This window comes from Nothoprocta perdicaria, unplaced genomic scaffold, assembly GCF_003342845.1.
Source record: "Nothoprocta perdicaria isolate Ctin4 unplaced genomic scaffold, notPer1 scaffold_31, whole genome shotgun sequence".
NCBI classification, from domain to species: Eukaryota; Metazoa; Chordata; class Aves; order Tinamiformes; family Tinamidae; genus Nothoprocta; species Nothoprocta perdicaria.
This window is the reverse complement of record NW_020455544.1, coordinates 1142465-1157570: the sequence shown is the minus strand read 5'-3', so window position 1 is coordinate 1157570 and position 15106 is coordinate 1142465. Positions and strand designations below refer to the sequence as shown.

At 45.6% G+C, this 15106-nt stretch overlaps 1 protein-coding gene across 1 annotated transcript in view; it reads right to left on the bottom strand.

Moving 5' to 3' along the window:
• Positions 1 to 6244: 6244 nt before the first annotated feature.
• TTC29 (tetratricopeptide repeat domain 29) overlaps positions 6245 to 15106 on the bottom strand; it is a 111494-nt gene continuing 102632 nt past the window's right edge. The window contains exons 11-12 of the mRNA XM_026042654.1: positions 9680 to 9753; positions 6245 to 9379 (exon numbers count right to left, since the gene is read on the bottom strand). Of these exons, the coding sequence (XP_025898439.1) occupies positions 9329 to 9379; positions 9680 to 9753 (125 nt within the window). The 3' untranslated portion in view covers positions 6245 to 9328. The remainder of the gene's footprint in view (positions 9380 to 9679; positions 9754 to 15106) is intronic.

The window sequence follows — 15106 nt, the reverse complement described above, 5'->3', positions numbered from 1 at the left end:
GGGGTGCACGTGGGCTGCAGGTCCCTGCATGGAAGGGGACAGTGGTGAAGTGGGGCACAGTCCCAACTGGCAGGGAGCGGAGCCAGCCCGTGGGATGGATTTGACGTTGGGAGCATGAGGCTTTTCAGGGGTCACGTTGCGGGGAGGCGTCTTTGCCTTTAACACAGGAATCCCCTCACCAGTGTCAAAACAAGGCTGCTGGCAGGAAGGGCAGCGTGGAAAGGCCTCGTGTGAGGGGCACCCCCTCACGCAGCTCCCCCGGGGACACAACAGCCTAGGCTGGGGCCCTCAATGCCCAACTCCTGTCCGTGTCCACAGGCAAGGGCTGGCTCTGGAGTGGCTCCCGAAGGCCGGTCCCGTCGGCAGCCCCCAGGCCGAGGAGGGGCACAAGGTGTCCCCTCTCCCCTGCACCTTGGCCGGTGAGCACCGGCTCCATGCCCGGCTGTCGCGGGACTCTGAGCGTACCTGCGGAGAGAGCGGTGCGACAGGGAGCAGAAGAGCGTGGACRGTGCCAGGGTGGACGTTTCTTCATGATAAATAAGGAAGGTGGCCAGAGCCTTGGGAATCACTCGGCACTGCAGGGCTGGAGGGAGGCCCTGGCTCGCAGGCCCCACATGGGCATGAGGCCTCCTGCGGCACGCCCCGTGTGCCAGGAGCCGGCATGTGCCGGCAGCGCCTCGGCTTCGCTCCGGGTCTGCGCTCCAACGTCTCGCTTGGGAAGCCGCAGGAGGCGCAAACCCCAGCGGAACAGCTGGCACTAAGCTCAGGCTCGCAGGCGGGCAATATCCATTCCTCCCTTTCAGTTTCAAACTGTCTCATCTTGAGCACTGTGGTCTGACAACTAAACAGACTGTGGCATATTTATGTCCGTGACATTTTTGTTCTCCTGCTTATTTATTTATTTTGCCCAATGCAACCGCTAAGGTGCTGGAGGAGGCACTGCACAGCGGGGATGAGAAGCAGCCAGAATGTGAGGCTGTGGGGACGCGAGGCTGCAGGGACAGGAGGTAGCTGGGACGTGAGGCTGCCGGGACACGAGGCCGCAGCTCTTGCCCACTGTGCTCAGCTCACGACGCCAGTGGCCAGCGCTGCCGAGCATGAGCAGGAGAGGGAAAGTGGCATCTGAGGTGAGTAACGGTGAATCTAACACTGTCCCAGCAGACTGGCTAAGCTCCCTTTTTTTTTTTTTTTTAGGGTTTTTCTTCAGTTCTGCAATTCCTTATGTTTCTTCACAATTGTGTCCTTCTACCCCTCCTCACAGGCACCTTGGTATTTACCACCGGGATACGCAGCGTCCCCCGTGGCTCCCCCTGGTCCACAGAGGCACTTGGACTATGAGCCGAGAAGCTGAGCCCATGGTGGGCTCCAACATCCCCCTTCCCACCACATCAGCTTCCAACTCCACACAGAAGGAAACTCTYTCCCCACAGCGACACAAGAGCCTCCTCGAGCTCGGCCTGACAGGTGCCGCATGGGAGCAGACATGCCAATTCCCCGCCGATTTCAGTCTTTTGCTTGGATTCTCCAGTGTCAAATAAGGYGCAACACCCTGACAGACGCTTTTTCTGAGGAGGGAGTATTAATAAAACCTCTTGCCTGGGGCAGGCTTTCTGGTCCATGTGTGTTTTTCCACTTTTTCCCTGGTGTGAGACACAGAGCGGGTCTCTCCCCTGCCAGCTGCCTCACACAATCTGTTGGGATGCGTTTCTGCGCAAGGCCCTCCCCTCCCTGCTCCACTGCTCTGAAGCAGGAAAATGGCAGGAAAAGCAGCAGTTTGGGGGCTGCGGCCGCGCTCGAAGCAGGGCTGAGGGAGCAGTGCTGCTCAGGTGAACGTTTCAGTGTCCACAAGGCCTCCGGGCCAGCGCGCACGGCAGCGCCTCGAGGCCCCCGGCAAGGCCAGCAGCCCCCTTCAGCCCACGTGCACTTGCACCCGCTCCCGCCCTTCACTTCTGCTGGGGTAACGCTCCAGGAACGTGGCGGGGTTTGCCGTTTCCCTCAGGAGATTTGTAAATATGCCCAAATAACAGTGTTTCTAAAATCTTTGACTTCATGGTAAATGTGCTCTGATTGCTGTAGGGATTTATCTGGAAAACCTCAAAAGGTTAAGCTGAAATGTAATCACTGAAGTCTACTCCATAAAAAGTTAACAAAAATACTGCCAGAGCTATTTGGCTAGCAAAGACTCTCTAATTCATACATGTCCAAGCCTCAAAACCCTAAAAAGGAAGTACTAACACTAAAAGCCATCTAAAAAGCAAAAGACTAAACTAAAGAGGCAACGTTGTGGCCTCTTCAATATCACATTTCTGTGGCACGTTTTTCCACTGCACATCGTTCAGTCATGTTGGGACAATTTGCTAAATAATGTAGAGGCACTTCATCATGGAGCAGCGTTTGAGGTGATTTACAGTTTAGTCTTTCAGCATCCCACCTGTAAATTGTTATAAATAATGCTAACCCCTATTAGGGAGACATCAAGGAGCTTCCAGGCTGGCAGAATTGATGGGAGGGGGTTGTGAAGGGCCTGGATAGCAGCTCTGCCCGGCCACGTTGCCCCAGCTGCTCCTGTGGCCCACACTYGACCTGAGGGCGACGGAGCAAGTTTCTGGAGGGCAGAGTTTGTCAGGCGTTCGGCAGCGCTCTTGGGTACACATATAGATCGTATTTTAGGCTTAAGTATCTCCATTCTTCTCGAGGGCATACTGTCACTTTTACAAATCAGCTAAATTTGTAGCAAAGTTTAATTAGAAAGAGCTCCTCACAGGGGATCTTGACTTCCCTCACTCGAGGCCTTCCCTCAGAGTGYGCGTGAGGCGAGGGGTGGAGGGAGCCACCTAGCAGGAGACCCACACGACTCCTTCCCTCCCCACAGCTCCTTCCCTCCGCACGGCTCCTTCCCTCCCCAGGCTCTTTCCCTCCGCATAGCTCCTTTCCTTCCCATGGCTCTGTGGCACCGGAGCATCCCAGAAGGCAGAAGGAAACCCTGGAAAGMTGCCCCATGGCGAGGGTGGGCTCGCGCGGTGGGGACGCCGTGCAGCACCGYTGCGTGACCTGATGGCTGCTTTGTATTTCCAGCATCTCTCTCCCTTGAGAAAACAGTTACCTCCACCCACTCCCACGCACAGTCCTGAAGATATTTCCCTCATATTAAGAAATGTGCAACACAGGCTGCAGAAATGAATCGCTCTGTCTGATGGTGAGATTAAACCCGGCAGCTTCCAAGGGAAAGCACACTGTCTCAGGGATGGGAACACCTCTGGGGGACCAGGGATTTGGGAGAGCCAGAGAGGGCTAACACAGCAAACATACTTTTTGCATACATATTAGTTTAGGTTTTTTCACTCCTCTACTTTCAGTCAGATTCAAACCTGTTTTTTAGCTACTTTGAGTGAGTTACCCAGCTTCCCGGCACAAAGCATTTCTGGCAGGTTCCAGTATCCTGCGACTCTCTCACCCAAGAGAAGGAGGGAAGAGGCCAGGGAGAAGCAGCACAGGAGGCACCGCCACCAGCAGCACCGCCTGCGTGGGGCAGCCCCGCCGGCTCCTGCTGCGCGTGGGCGCACGGGCTGAGTGGCGCACCACGGCTGAGCCAGGCCCTGCGGGGMCCCACGGCTGAGCCAGGCCCTGCRGCRCCCCACGGCTGAGCCAGGCCCGGCTGCGCCGTGTCTGGTACCCACACACAGTCCGAGAGATGGTTCCTGTTGCGTGCTGCAGCTGGGAGCCGAGGGAGCTGGAAGCTGAGCCGAGCCGAGGGCCACACTCCCCACACAGCCGCCAYGGGGCTACACAATATCCCACGACACAAGGGGCCGCTCGGCGTCATCCCACAACGTGAGGGGCACGTGCAGCCCCTGCCTCCCCACAGGGCTCATGGGCACCAGGGCTGCCTTGCGGCCTGACAGGAAGAATTCGGAGYGCCATCAATCCTGAACCCTTTCCACTCAACTGTTCCCATCGCAAGCAGATGTTTAKCCATTTCTGGGAAACGCGCTGCAAAATGCCAAAGCATTGGTGATATTGCTCTCCCAGAACAGAGAAGCAAAGTAAAAGCACAGGCTCTAATTCATCAAAATATTCTAATATCACAAAGCTCCTGCGAGAGTCTCACAGCTCGGCAGACGTGAAAGCTCATTGCAATTCAGAATACAAAAGCTAAAGGGGCTGCTGTGATAGAGCAAGGCTGGAAGCAGCACCCTGGTAATCCTGAACTTCCCCTGTTATAAATACGTTTTGTTTTAATCTGTGCTGCGAGCCCAGTGCACCCAGCACACAGCAGCGTCAGGGATACTGATTTCCTGGTACTCACGTGGAAGGGGAGAACACCTTGTTTCCTGAGCCAGCTGTGCCGAGGAGTCGGGAGGCAGAAAGCTCTCGTGGAAGGAAACGGGAGAGAATGGCAGCGAGCACCATCCGCCAGGGAGGGCCACTGGGGCTGCTCCCAGAGGCGCCGGTCCGGTTGTGCCCAGCCGCAAGCCCCGTCCACTGCCCAGAGTCGACCTGCGGCCACGCGGGACGGGGTTGWCTGAAGCAGCCTCGGAGAACCAGGGGAGCCACAAAGTCACTCTGCATCACACGGAGTTTGGAGGGATGGAATAGCTCAGGGCATGGGATACCAACCCTTCCCAGTAGAAGGCCCGTATATATAAAACATACACAAACAAAATATATATATAAGCCCCCGTGCATGTATGTGTAGCTCCCAGTTTAGAGACTAAAGGTACAAGGTGTGAAAGCAGGTGCTGAAGGAAGACATCTCTCAGAAACAGGGCTCTGTTGGGCCCGTGTGGGGTAAGAGACCCYTGGCACAACCAGGTTCAGAGCTGAAGGGGTGCCAGTCACCACTGCAGCTCCACCATGCTCCCCCTAAGGAGATGACGCTCCCAGGCTTGGGAGCCCTCCCTGTGCTACTGCAAAGCCGCCTTCTGTTGCTTTCCTGTCCACCATTACTGAAAATTGGCTATCTGCTCTTTCTGTGCCTGCCCGTACTGCAGGTGTCCAAGCCACGTTGCTGACTTAAGCAACTGCAGGGACAACGGCAGGTTTCCCTGTGGATCCTATGGAGCAYGGCCAGACACCCCAGCTCCTGCAGGCTTCACGCAGGGCTCCTGCCAGCACGTCACGTGGACCCAGGCGAGCTGCGCTTGAAAGCTGCTGTTCTTTAAAAGTTGTCTGCCCTCTACGTGGCAAAGAAGTGAACTGGTAACTACAAGCCTCAGTGAAAAGTTGCCCATAACAGCCCAAGCCTACTAGTTCAGCAGGGAGAGGGACCAGGGATTTTAGTTACTAAGACGTTTTCTCTCCCAATGAGATTAAACCCATCCATCCAGCACTGCAGCGCGTGGGAATGAATCTTGGCTTTACTGTGTCCACCCTGCAGTTGAACTAGGATTAAGCAGCAGAGACAAACTCACGCCTTCTCCTCCTCCTCCTCTAGCAAACAATCCTCAGGGCTCATCTGACCAACAGCTAYTCCAGACTCTTAAGCTTTAACTTCTAAAATGAAACCTTAAATAACTTGAATACCTTAAATAAATAGAAGTTTGTCTCCTAAGACTGAACTCCTGGAAACGTGCTTTATGTCATATCTGCTGCGTTCCTTTATGCTCAGTGTCACACTTCAGCAATACGCCTGTGTCAAAAGAAAACTCAAACAAGGAAATGTTCATTAACACATTTATTTGTTCATCTTCAAAGACAGCAAAAACATTCTATCTGCTTGGAGGCATAAATGTGGAAAACGTGGAGTTATGCTATCAAACAAGACAGATTTGAAAACAGAACAAAATGTGGTCTGTTCACTTGTCTGTAGGAGCTGTATTCTGAATTACGTGACAGACCAAGACAGACCGAGTCCTAGGTATAGATCCTGCATATATATATATATATATACACACACACACACACACACACACACGTTTATATCCAAGTTGATGGTTCTGACCTTATGTGTAACAGGTGACTCTAGCATATCTAGTTGAGACTTGCATTTTTACATGTGCACTTTACATTTTACATTTACATTGTTTCTTCCAGTTAGTTAGTTTCCCTAATAGGAAATTAAAATTTGGTTTCAGTACTATCTATCATCAATCTTACTTATTCCATCTATGTCTAGGTAGCTGCATGTAGTGTGCTTCTTAGTCTACATTTGGACRGACTATTTAGATATGAACGTATTCCTTCCAGAATGATGACGACCTCTCTATGACTCAGGCATTAATTTTCCAAACAGCTTCACAGGTAGATGCTGAAATATCTTACATACATCATCATAATTAAGGAGACTTAGCCTCACTAATGTTCAGAAAATATGCTTTTCATAATCAGATTAATTTCTGAAGTGCAGCCCTCCTCTCTTCTATGAAATGTTAGCCAATAAATACACCATCTGATACATCCACAACAAAACTCACCAAAATCTTGGCCAGGAAGCAGTTTTAATTGCCAAGTCTCCCATAATGTGTTTTAAAGATAGCAACATTACCATTTCAGAACTATTCAGAAACTGATTTGCTGTAATATGTTTAATTAAACTATGGTTTGTGGCAGACAACTGGCTGCTTGGGCTAAAGTGATTTACCTGCTTTCATAATTTCACTAAAGTCAAGTATTTGTACAATTTCTCTGAGCACAGAAAAACCTGGAACTGCAGTTCATACTCTGCCAGAAGTATTCTTTTCTGTTTGCAATGTCCTAAGGGAGAGAGGATTTCTGGAAACACCTGGTGAAAGTATTACAGTGATAATGAGCCAGACAAATGAGGAGCTCCTTAAAGAAACTACGGAATCTATCTCGTGAAGAGACATGGGAAAAAAAGTTCCGTTTTGCTAAGCTGAGCTCTGATCTCAGCAGCCCTTACCAACAGGACTACGCCTGGCGAGAGATCACCAAAGAAAACTGATGCTGGAAGAGGAGCTGGCAATTCACTTAAGTGGGATTTTGTTTTCCCTAAGGAACCACTGAGTCAGTAGAGCAGCCAAGCAACAGCGAGCTCCAGCTTTCAGTGTGAGACGCTGCTCCGAGGCCTCTCCGTTGTGCTGGAACTCTGCCCGTCGCCAGGAAGGGGAAGGGGGCCAGGATCCTGTCCAAGTTATAATGCATGGAACCAGATTCTGCCCAACCTGCCCGCCCCACCGATGTGATCTGGAAAGCAGAGCTCATCTGCTTTTTAGCAGATTTACGGCTAAAAAGCGTCAGACAGAGCATCAGCATCAGGCACACGGTTASAGGGATGGGAGGGAGGAGCCCAACAAACATCACGCTCTGCTGGGGCTTCTGGAAGGGGAAGATCAAGATCGACACCCACATCATTATAAAGTAATAAAAGTCCCCTTATTAAAAGCCTCCTAAAAAAAACATTGTCAACATGTACAAAAGGGCTAATCTAGGAGAGGAATTTGTGACTATTTTTTCATAAACATACACAAGTTAGCACGAAGTAACTAGCATAGATTGGCAAAAAAGAGTCATCATGGATGCTATTTAATGTAACTGTACTATAACTCTGGGGACACAAATACATAATATGTTCAGTTGCTGCAGAAATGTAAATGAAGTTAAAACCCTTAAGAATCTAGGAACTTTAAAAAAATATTATCAGCTCTTCTACAATTAGAATTTGGAGTTTTTTGTTCTTTACTTTTTTTTTTTTTTTTAAATCTAAAAAGGATAAATTAAAGTACTCCAGTTTTGCATAATTTTCTGGTAAAAAAGCAGGTACAAAGATCTAAAAGTAGCAACCTCTTACTAGCAGACCTGCTATACTCATCAACATTTGAAGAGTTTTCAGATTAATGTCATTTTCACATGTAATTTGCAAAGTCATTGTATGGTTTTTATATTWAGTTATATTTATTCATATTTATTTATTATTATCTTTTAGTATTTCATATTCATAACACTGAAATATAACGAGAAAACTAGATAATGTTATTGTTTATATTTAACTTAGGATCTTGTTACTCTTCTTTGCCCTTTTATAGTCTTTTACCTCACCATAACATTCAGTAAGGAGATTTATGTATGTATCAATGGTTGTACACAGGAACACTTCCACAAAACTTTTCAGTCTTTTAAAAACATTCTAAATTAACATGGAGATTGGAGTTTAACGAGAGGTTGTTAATGCTGCATTTTTACTATGTCTTATTAAGACGAAATCCTTCTGTCACATGTCAACTAGTTATTCAAATTGCAACTCTGAAGAAACTAGTGGATTGAGTTATTACTATGGCAAAAGCTATTTCTTGCTCAAAGACTGTTACAAAAACTAGCTACAGGTCTAATGAAGCCTGTTTCAAACTCTGAATCTGGAAACCTTCCTTTATAGACAGGAGAGGTCAGTTATCTGGATTCACAGAGCTTTGTTTGTGTAGTTTGAAAGAACAAGGGAAATATGAAAGCTGCCATCAATTTTCCTACATTAAATTCAAGGGGTCCTGGATCATGTTCTGACACACAGTCTGCAAAGTGACAGCTGCCATCTTCTGTCCTTTAGCTGCTCCTGAGGGCAAGGGTGGTAGAGCTGGAAAAGGCCCTCTGAGAGCAACGGAGCCCACAGGAGGCAGAGAGACACAGGTCACGAGGGGAAACCACTGCTGAGAATTTCATCAAGAGGAGAGACTTGGCCAAAAAACAGGAGAGATTTCTCCCAAACAGGAATCATAGCCTCAGATTATTTCTCAGGAACAGTCTAAGTAGATTTTTGGTTTACTCTGTTGTGCCAATTAACACAGGATTCAATGACTATAGGCTTTGACTATACAGGTTTTCCATAGTTTCACCTACCAACTAGAGCTTGAACATACTTATTTGTGCTTCATGACCAACCTGTGCTATAAATTAGAACAAAATTGTACTTCAGGGTGCTACCTGGGCTGGATCCACTCTGTTCATGTTATAATTGAGTTCTAGATATTAAGCACACACAGAAAAATCACTGAAAGTCCCATGTACAAGCATCATGCTCGGAGCTTTCTGAAGGGGACAGTAATCTGGGATTTAAAGAATATTTTGCGTATACATAGAGAACCTGACCTTACACAGTGTAGAGAATCTTGGACTCCCATTCACTTCAGAGGGCATAAAGGATGCTTAGGATCTTAACAGGAGAGTTGTGATACATTGAAAGCAAGCAAGCCATTGCGGCAAAAACAAGAAACTTTTTTTTCTAGATTACTCTCTTCCTTTTCTATTTCAATGACACCAGCTATTCTGACACATTGCGCCACACAGCAAGAATGTGCTCACATTTAAATGACAATTAAAATTCCTACTGAAATTCCTGAAATTCTTACTTTGTTGCATGACTTCAAGGATCTTCCCCATCTCATTCTTTACATCCATCAGCATTTTTTTTCTTTAAGTAGGTAGGCATTCTCTACAAATGAAAACATGAGAAAACAAATATTGTTTTATTGTGTGTATATATATGTGTATGTGTGTGTACACATATACATCAACATAGACAAATACACATATTTTAAATTTAGGCTTGGCATCTGGGAAGGAAACAGGAAACACGTTGTTGTTTAAACCAAGAAAAATAAAGATGATGTGCAATTTCCTGTCAGAGATCAGGTTAAATTTTGATACCAATGATATTTTGCAAAAACTCAGTGTACCGGTAAAAAGTCTGGATAAGTACTGGAAAAGTATGGTTTAAGAGCAAATACTGAACCTGGGAGGATCCTGAACTGGTGTCTCTCAAAGATGTTCCCATGGGGTTTGAGGAGCTTATTTCTTCATTAAGTTCTGTTTTAAAAAAGAAAGTGTGTTAGTGCTTCAGATTTACAGCATTCCTATTAATAGTAAAAAGACGCCCAGAAGCTTTATCTGAAAAAAAAAAAAAACAAAACACTCATGTAACACAGTAGAGAGTCACAAGAGAAGGAAATTTTACACGGCACAGGGATGAGCCACGTGACAGAGCTTAGAAACACAKTATTGATGGGGAGATGAGTGATTCTCACTCTTTTATTTTCAATTCTTGCACTCCTGCCTGGCAGTTCTCAGCTCAGGGCCTGCTCTGCAGAACATGTCCCGGTAGGAGCCTCTGGAGAGTCAAGAGGGAAAGCGTCTGGGAGGGTAGGATGGCAAAGAGCCCTCCAAGAGACGACAAGGCAGTGGGGAGGGCCCAGCCAGGGGAAGGAGCAGTGCAGGAAGCAGGAGGGGACGAGGGGATTCAACGTGGAGCTGCAGAGCCGAAGGCTGCCTGGCCATGGCTTTTCTCCACAGCCTTCACCCACCAYGTACTGTCTTGCCTTCGTTCTTGACCAAAGGAAAATCCAATCCAGACCAAGCCAAAACAAAAAAAGGAGTTAATACAGTTCCAGTGTGAGATGGAAAATAATGTTCACAGCAATGTATGCTGGGGCAAGTTGGAACATATTGAAACTGTGCAAGAACAGCACTTGTGACTCTATAAAATGAATGTTACCTCCACCACAGGCCTCAACTCAGTATGACTTCTAACTAGTATTTCATCTGTACCTGTATGCAAACACGAAATGGAATAACTAAATGTCTGAGGAGTATGTGAGAAGCTGCCTAAGTTACCATAAGGAGTCCCAGCTTGCATCAGGGCATGTTACAGATTTACTCCGCACCGAACTGTGCAGTTACATCGATGAACATTTTCTGCAACCAGGCTCAAGTACATCATGGAAACCGTCTCTCAGCAGCCCACATCTAAAAAATACTGAGTAAAGCCTAACTGAATACAAGGGAGTCTGCTGCTGGTTACACAATACGTAACCTCTCCGTTTGCCTTAGGAATGCTAACATTGTGGAGCAGGAGACAGCTGGAAAGTGCTCATGTGGGGTCTGGAGCACCTGTCAGTCTCCCAGCTTACACCAGTGCCACATTTTTTGKTTTTTTTTTTTTTTTTGGTGTTTCCAAAGGAACCTGGATATTGAAAAAGGAGAGGAGGTAAGACAGGTAGCTGACCGGGCCCCAAACCTGACTAAGTGTGATAGTGCCACGTGCATCTGTAAGGAAACATTTAAAAGCAGGTCCTGACGCCACACATCTTACATATATTGATGGGTACAAAAAAGGACTGGAGATGTGCACATGACAAATGGGGAGTTGCTGCATAAATTGCTTTTCTCATGCACCTTTTGGCCTTTTGCCTGCGCGCTTGGACACGAAGCTATTACTGGCTGATTAACAGTTCCACCCTCCCAGCAAATACAAAGCATTATCAAGCGCAGCTGGTGGAACAGTGAGCTATAAAGGGCTCCTTGGTGTTTGCTTGGGCTGTGCTAGTTGAGAACAATAAAAGCATCTCATATTTGCAATGATATTACATGTATATCACATCAAACCATATTCTTCTATGGTATTATGTTATGTAAAAATGCAGAAAAAAGCACTAACATGTTTAACAATATTTAACTATAATTATTCATAATATTACTGTTGAAAAAATACAATGAAAATTGACTGGTCAAATTACAGTGCAGTTGGCATTGACACCCTTGCTGTTCTTGGGGCATGCACRTGTCTTTGCAGAGCTCGTTGAGTGCCGAATACTTTTACAGATCTCACTATGTCCTCAGGAGAAAGCTGGGCTGTCGGCTCCTCTAACTGTACAGTGTACACAGCAAGAGGAGTGCAAACCACATCTAGAGTGACTGAGGCCAGAACAATGACCAATTTCAAGGAGACCCCAAATGTGGGCACCGCTCTCTCAAAGGATTAAAATGAAAATGAAACAGGCAGCACCTCCCTTCTTTCACTTGCAYGCCCAAGGGATGGAGAAGTATTCAAATCCCTTTTGCATTGCTCAAGGTCTGCTGGCCCTTATTAAAGCAAAACAGCACTGACAGAAACTCATTGGCTGATAAAGAACCGTAGCAGGGCTCTTGCTTCGGGCACGTCAAAGTTCTTTAAAAAAAGGAAAAAAGTGGAAGGCAATATTTGAGGGGATGGCAAGAAAAACAGGAACATGATGCAGAAGGTGACTCAGAAACCATTTTTCACAGTGTCTTCCAATAAAAGAATGCAGKGATCCCTAACGAAAACAGCAGGCGGTAGGCCCAAAAAGGGGCAAGAAGGGGTTCTCAGTGCATGGCTAACTCACCTGGGGGCACTCGCTGCTGCGGGATGCGGAGGATGCCGAAACCCGCGTGTTTGAGAAGTGACAGGAGAAAGGAACAGGAGAAGTGTCCATACCCTCTCCCGCTTCTAAGCTATGGGCCACAGTTAGAAAAAGGCCAGGTGGATTTTCGGTTTGTCTTTGKGCATCTGTTCTTATTTTGTTGTTTTTGGTTTTATTTACAAACACACTTATTCCTGTGTCAGTATTTCTGGACAGTAACAGCAAGGCTGCTTGTGGATAACCAAGCACGAGAGGAGCATAAACACAGAAGCACCCAAACAGCAAATCCCAAACTTGCTTGACCTGGCACAGTGCTMAGGTGAGAAGATACTTGCATTTTGGCAGATTTTGTGACTAACTTACCTAAGTGCACAAAGTATTGTAATATAATACCTCAAATAAAAGTCAGTAACAGTACCGCTACGTTTCCACATGTACTTAGCTACACATATGCAAACAACAATGCATTTGYAGCTGGCCTTAACACGAGTGAGCTCTTACTACATTATACATACAAAACCCGTAACATAAGGCAATACACAGTATTTTCATTACATCTGTTTTCACAGATACAACGAATTTTATGAACATACACTCACTATTAACTAGCATTGCATTTTTGTCACAGAAAGAGAGAGAGAAAGGAAGACTATTGCACCTTGTTCTGTATCCCTTAACCCTGATTTGACAGGGTGTGCCTGCTAGCTTAAGGCAAAAGATGAGACATAACCCATTTTTCTCATCTAAAAATTACTTGCATTTTGAAAGGTCATGTAGCTGTTTCCAGTTATATAATCCGTACAGTGATGCAGTGGGGCAGAAATGAAGACACGGCAGCAAATAACCTCACTGCCAGCAACATATGTACGTCCTGCATTCGTAGAAGATTCTCCTATTTTTTGTGTCTCGATAAATGAATATTGATGTAACGATCTTTTAAAAGCAGATTGGGCCCGCGTGTTCAGCCGCATGGAGCCTGAGTGGTTCCTAGGAATGGAGGCAGTTGTACTCGGAGGTTTTATGAATATAAAGATTAATGAATTTGTACAATTTGGGCATGCAAAGCATTTTTATCAGGCATATTCCATTTAGAATAAGCAGTAAACCATATATAAGGGCTGTGTCAAAGTTTACTGAATAGGGCCCTTGGTAGCTAATGTAACATTTCTCCAACAAATCAAAGGTATTGTTCTATGCTCACATGAATATACAGTAGCCATTACCTTAAATTTAAAACTCACTGTGAGCAGCAAACACACTGTGGGGATATGAAGGCCATATTGTATCAGTGGAGTCTGCAGAGATTTTCTTCATATGGCTTTGTCCGGTTGAAATATATGGTGCAGTTGAAAGCTAAAGGGATTACTTTTGAATAGTCATCACAAAGGTTGATTATATTCGTATATCATTTAGCTGGACCCTGCAGGCTATTATTCCATTAGCTATGCTGGTCCCGCACTGTCAAAAAGTTGATCACACAATGTAAAAAGGTTACATGCTCTGCCAAGGTATGTGAAGTAACTCAGAACAGCCATCTTTTAAGAGCACTACAGCTTTCTACCTGAAGTTGGATTGCATTTAAAATAATACCTACAAAACGGAATAAATACAATAAACTGACTTCTGTTTCCTATTTTTCCTGTTTTTGCAATTTAAAGAAGTTAATTGCACCACATAAGATATTTACTACAGTATGTTTTTCCAACCTCAAACCCAAAGAACCATACTTCAAAACAGCTGGCTTTAAGCTAAACATTCAGTGAAATTACATTTCTGGTGAAAAAAACCATGTGCTGATTAGATTTCTCTTGCAGATACAAACATGCGCGCGCGCACACACACGCACACATTCTTTCACTGCTTAATAAAATGGCTCTTCAGACAGTTCCATTATGGGGACGCCTTAATATTATTTTATGCTAAAACATGGCCAGAACATTAGATTGAAAGCATCTTAGCGCTGCACACGGCAGAGCAATCATGGAGCATCCCCAGCCAGCAGTGCTGCCATTGGGGAGACAATGCAAACAGCACGGGCTAATGAATCACGCTAGTTATTAATCACAGGCAGTTGTATGAGCAGCCTGTAATAGAGATGAGCTCTCAGCATCAGAAAGGTTAGAGGTGGGATTGAGAAGAGCACGGGAGCTAACCCAGGTGCATTTTAGGACAAGTTTATTGACGAGCATTTGCTTCAGCACAGCGGTGCCTACCSTTGCTTTAGTCTACGCGAGCGGGCAGGAAAGGAGAACCAATTCAGCCGGCTCGGTCCACTTGGCTTTTGGCTTCTTGTAGGACAATTGGCAATAACAAATAAATAAATTTGCAGATACAAGACCCATAGAGCTTAAGGCTCAGTCAAGTTTCTTCTTTCATGAGACAAAAGATTTTTCATCTTTTGTCTTTGAAGGATTATAAAACAAAATTGTTTAATTTAGACTGTAAAAATGCAGGAGTTTGTTCTCTTTTCACTTTACCACATATATTATACAGGGCAATGAATGAATCTTTATGAGTACGAATGGGAGMCTTAAATGAACTACAGCTGGGATATTGAACAGGGAGGTTTCTCTGGGAAAAAAAGAAGGGTTTATAAGGTAAGTTTATGAATGAGAAGCAGGATTTATTTTAAATGCTTTCAAGGGGTGTACTCAGACTATAGGACTGTTAGTGTTTTGTTTGATTGTTTTTCCRGTTTGAATGAGAAATTCAAACCTAATAGGAAACAGGAAATTCAGGCCTAATAGGAAAACAACATTTTCCCTGCCTAATAAGGTCTGTTCTTTACTTATTCACATTCACGGTCCTCAGACTAACAGTTAGTCTTCCTCTCTTTCAGAGTTTGAGTATGGACCAAATGCCTGTAGAGCAATGGCTATTGCTCTTGTTCTTACATTCTTCACCCTTGTTCACTGTGCAAATTGAGCACTGGTCTTACAACAATATGATACAGTAACATTTTTACACAAACCATTTGCTGAATATCAACTTCAGACAACAAC